The 5,221-nt window shown below is 38.4% G+C and overlaps 1 protein-coding gene across 1 annotated transcript; it reads right to left on the bottom strand.

Moving 5' to 3' along the window:
• Window positions 1–925: 925 nt before the first annotated feature.
• Window positions 926–3,015, bottom strand: LOC125890099 (gastrula zinc finger protein XlCGF57.1-like). The gene is made up of 2 exons (XM_049578578.1): window positions 2,726–3,015; window positions 926–2,627 (listed from the first exon to the last, which is right to left on the bottom strand). The coding sequence occupies exons 1-2, from the start codon at window positions 2,895–2,897 to the stop codon at window positions 1,057–1,059; spliced, it is 1,743 nt and encodes a 580-aa protein (XP_049434535.1). The 5' UTR covers window positions 2,898–3,015; the 3' UTR covers window positions 926–1,056.
• Window positions 3,016–5,221: the final 2,206 nt, after the last annotated feature.

The following is a 5,221-nucleotide window of genomic DNA, read 5'->3' as shown; positions in this document are numbered from 1 at the left end:
TCTTTTCCTGCAGGTCTTGGAGAGTTATGACTTCTCACCTGTGTGGATTCTCATGTGGGTCGTCAGGCTACTTTTACATCTCAAAGCTTTCTCACATGTTGTGCAAGTAAATGGCTTTTCACCTGTGTGGATTGTGTAGGTAGGTAAATTTTAGACTACGTAAGACATTTTTAATCCCACCTTATATGGAATTTAAAACCATCTCATGGCTGTCATAAATGCTACTTATTATTGCAATATTCAAAGAATTACAGAAAGGACAAAAAAATATTTTTCTTCAATCTGTTAAATGATTGTAAAATTTTTAAAACTGGGTCTGTCAGGCTGGAGAAATTTTCATGGTAATGTGACCAAAAATATTTAAGACCCATTGAATCTGAATTTAAGACAATTTTAAACTTTTTAAGGCCTCATATGAAGAAAACTTTAAATCATTTCAAAGGACCTGTAGACACCCTGACAAAAGATCACAGCAACAGGACAAATCTTCTGAGATCAGTTTATTACTGTGCTCACTGCAAAATCACTCATACTTTTAATTACAGGTTCCGCTCACATTTTCATGGACAATATTTCCAAACTTTTTCATGACTTTTCAAGGACTCATCATGAAGAATTTTCTTTTTCTTTCCTCACTTGCCCGCCGTTTTTCAAACATCAGATTCAAACTCTATGTAAACATAATTGGCACACAGGAAGGGAGAGACAAACTGAGGGAGAACATGACAAAACACACCTGATGGTAAACAAACATTGTCACACATCAACGCATATTAAAGCTACATTAAGGCGCCAGCTGCAGAAAATGAATTTGCCATTATGTTACATTATATGGAGGATTATCCACTGAAGATGATTCTAATAATTTCACTATACACAAACAAGTTCTGTGACTTATAATGATTTTGACTAATTCATGACTTTTCCAGGTTTTCCATGACTCTTGCAAGTATAAAATTCATTCAGACTTTAAAGCAGTCTCCTCCTTTTGTTCTTTATCTCACTAGTTTAACTTTTCCAGACCTGCAATTTCAATTAAAATTCAGGATTTGGACTTCACTCCCCACTTTTCTTAGCATGCTTTATGGAACAGGCCTCTGAAAGCTCTGCCACATGTTTTGCATGTAAACAGTCTCTCTCCTGTATATGTGTGACTTCAACTGGAACCTCTGTGCTCAAGTCATGCACCTTTACACCTGTGTGCATTCTCATGTGGACTGTCAAGTTACTCCTAGATCTGAAGTGTTTCCCACATGTTTTGCAAGTATATGGCTTCTCACCTGAATGAGTCCTCATGTGGACTAACAAGACACTATTACATCTGAAAGCTCTCCCACATACGTTACACGTATGTGGCTTCTCACCTGTGTGGATTCCACAATGCCTTTTCAAAACTGACTTCTCTCTGAATCTTTTCCCGCAGGTCTTGCAAAGGTAGGGCCTCTCACTTGTGTGGGTTCTCATATGCTTTGTCAATGCGGATACATTCCTGAATCTTTTCCCGCAGGTCTTGCAAAGGCACGGCCTCTCATCTGTGTGGATTCTCATGTGGACTTTCAAGTCACTATTTAATCCGAAACCTTTCCCACATACTTTACAAGTATGTGGCTTCTCACCTGTGTGGATTCCACAATGCCTTTTCAGTACTGATGCATCACGTCTGAAAGCTCTCCCACATACTTTACAAGTATAAGGCTTCTCACTTGAATGAGTCCTCATGTGGGCTAACAAGACATCATTACGTCCGAAAGCTCTCCCACATACATTACAAGTATACGGCTTCTCACCTGTGTGGATTGTCATGTGCCTTTCCAATCCTGACTTCTGACTGAATCTTGTCCCGCAGGTCTTGCAAAGATACGGCTTCTCACCTGTGTGGGTTCTTATATGAGTGTTCAATGCTGATGTGTCACTGAATCTTTTCTCACATGTTTTGCAAGAAAACGGCTTCTCACCTGTGTGGATTGTCATGTGCCTTTCCAATCCTGACTTATTACTGAGTCTTTTACCGCATGTTTTGCAAGAAAATGGCTTCTCACCTGTGTGGCTGTTCAGGTGTCTCTGCAATTTTGACTTGCGCTCAAAACCTTTCCCACATATGTCACATTTTAAAGGCTTTTTACCTGTATTTAAGTTTATCACAGCAGAGGTGTGTGGACTGTTACTGTTCATTTCACTTTCATGATGTCTTTTCTCTGCTTGAAGCTCTGTGTTTCTAGTTGATCCTGAGTCTCCATGCTGGTATTCTTCCTCATCTTGGCTCTCAGCTACATGAGAGTTGTGACAGAGCAGCTGCTGCTCACTGGTTGGTATCACAGAGCTTATAACTGGTATAATGACAACAGACTCTTCCTCTGCTGCACTTTGAGTGTCATCATGAATGAAGTCCAGAGTCTGATCTTCACTCTGCTCACTTTCCTCATCAGCAGGAGTCAACATGAAGCCATCAGTCTCCTGCTTCACTACAAGCTGCTCTCCCTCCTGACTGCTGCACACTTCCTCCTCTTCCTCTTTAATCTGTGGAGGCTCTGGCTCCTCTTGCTCCACACTGGACTTCCTCTCCTCAATACACAGCTGCTGCTCAGGGACAACCTCCTCCTCCTTACACACATGTTGCTGTGGGAGCTCTGGAGGGACACACAACAACACCAACAGCATACTAATGTCATGCTACAGCAAATATACACACACCACAGTAAATGTGTCCTAATTCAACTTTACACACCTGTCCTGTGTAACTTGATTTCAGGCTTCAAAACCATATCCAACAGTCTGCGCTGACGATCGATCTCTTCCTCGTACTCGACGATGCTTCTTTTAAAAGCTCCCAATATTTCTTCAGCAGCAGCAGTTAGTCGCTCGTTGACAAACTCTCTCAAAGACTCAACTGAACACATTGTTGTCTAATGTAGGCTACAGTAAATGTGGCTCGATGTTTAATTCACAGATTAACCTCCCGAAGTGAACTCAGTCATTTGGGAAACGCGACTGGCGCCTTTTTCTTGTTTACTTCTTCTTCTGCTTCGTCTTCTTCTTCTTCTCCTTTTTTAACGGCAGTAGCAAACTATGATAGTGCATTGCCGCCACCCTTCGGTGAGTGTGATTACTGTATAGGCTTACAGACTATATTTTGCATAATAAAAGGGAAAAAAACAAAACAAAACAAAACAAAACAAAAAACAAACACTCATACCCGTTTATCTAGTCCTGTACTTCTAAGATACTCAAATACTCTACTCATCATTCTATCTGTCGAGGACTTATCTAACATTTCTTTTGTGCTAAATTTCATCCCTATTGCCTCAATATTTCTTTTTAATTTTTCTTTCCCTCTCATACTTTTTACATTTCATAAAAATATGTTTAACACTTTCTTCCTCTTTACAAACACTGCACTCTCCGTTTCTGTGTTTCCCTATCACAAATAACGTTTTACTTAGTCCTGTGTGTCCTAATCTTAACCTTGATAAAATAACATCCTCCCTCCTGTTCCTGCCTCCCTGTCTCAGTCCCCCTATAGAGGGGTTTATAAAAAACACATCTCTTCCTTTCCTTTCGTTATTCCAACGTTTCTGCCATATATTCTTGATTTCTTGCTTTATTTAAGTTTTAGTTTCTGCTTTACTCGTCTTAGTTGTTGCTGTAATTGTATCATGTTTGAGAGCTTTCTTTGCATACCTGTCTGCAAGTTCATTTCCTTGCACTCCTACATGCGCTGGTACCCAAACTAATTTTACATGCAACCCTAATCTTTGAATTTTAAAAAGTAACACAAATATGTCATATATAAGGTCCTGTCTGCAACCTGAAATGTCTGATTGCATAGTTTCCATTGTTGACAATGAGTCTGTGCATATTATGGCTCTTAATGGTTTTATTTCCTCAACCCATTGCAATGCTAGAATTATTGCAACAATTTCGGCAGTAAACACTGATACATCATTACTTATCCTTACAGCTTTCTTTAATTCTAATTCAGGTATCACATAAGCTGCACCTACCTGACCTGTTTCTGGACTTTTTGATCCATCTGTAAAAATTTTAATATATCCATAATAGTTACCTAGATGCATTGTAGTCATCTCTCCACAATTTTTACTCTTCTTAATTTTTGTTTTCAATGATATATCTACCTCCGCTCCTGGTAACAACCATGGAGGGATATGTGGAAACGCTGCAGCTGAACAAAAGTCTTTGCCTGTTATCCCTAACTTCCTTGCTTCTTCCTCTAATGTCCATCCTATACATTTTTGCTTCCTGTTCCTATGCTCCCATGATGGTTCCAGAGCCCTCCTTGTCAGATGATCTTCTTTATGTCCTTTTAAATTTACCCAATATACCAAACTTATTTGAAGTCTTCTTCAATCTATTGGCAATTCCCCCATTTCAGCTTGCAATGCAGGGATTGGGGTAGTCTTACAAGCCCATAACATATCCTTAAAGCTGCACTTTGTATTATTTCTATTTCATCCAGATGTATTTTAGATGCAGATCCATATGCTATACATCCATAGTCCAATGTGGATCTTATTAACCCTATATATAGCATTTTCATTGTTTTCTTATCAGCTCCCCGCTCTCTACTTCCTACACTTCTAATTACATTTAATACTTTTTTACACTTATCAATTATCTTACCTATATGCACCTGCCATGTAAGTTTGGAATCAAACCACATTCCTAAAAACTTTATCACATTCACCCTTTCTCAAGTTTTCCCATATATTTTGAACTTAAATTCCTGTTGTATTTTCTTTTTGGTACAGAATATAGTTTTGGTTTTCTCCACTGAAAATCTGAATCCCCATTTCATAGACCATGACTCTACATTATCAATTTCTCTTTGTAAACTCTTCACAATATATTTTACATTTTTCCCCCGTTTCCATATTGCTCCATCATCAGCAAAAAGAGATCTTCCTACATCACTTGCAACTGAACTATATATATAATTTATCATGAAGAAAATAAAATTGGACTAATCACACTTCCTTGAGGTACTCCATTCTCTACCGGCAAGCACTCTGAAAAACTTTTATTTATTCTTAACTGTATTTTCCTGTTATTTAGAAAATCTTTGATCCAATTAAACATGTTTCCCTCTAATTTTTATCAATACTCCCTCTCTCCATAACATATCATAAGCTTTTTCTACGTCAAAGAAGACTGCAGCAACTATTTCTTTGTTAGTTTGTGCCTTTCTAATGTCTGACTCTAGATT

This window comes from Epinephelus fuscoguttatus, linkage group LG1 (genome assembly GCF_011397635.1).
Source record: "Epinephelus fuscoguttatus linkage group LG1, E.fuscoguttatus.final_Chr_v1".
Taxonomy (NCBI): Eukaryota; Metazoa; Chordata; class Actinopteri; order Perciformes; family Serranidae; genus Epinephelus; species Epinephelus fuscoguttatus.
This window is presented reverse-complemented; position numbering and strand designations above follow the sequence as displayed.

Coding starts and splice junctions, on each gene's coding strand:
- LOC125890099 (XM_049578578.1), bottom strand. CDS start 2,897: ATGTGTTCAGTTGAGTCTTTGAGAGAGTTTGTCAACGAGCGACTAACT. Junction 2,628..2,725: donor AATCAAGTTACACAGGACAG/GTGTGTAAAGTT, acceptor GTGTCCCTCCAG/AGCTCCCACAGCAACATGTG.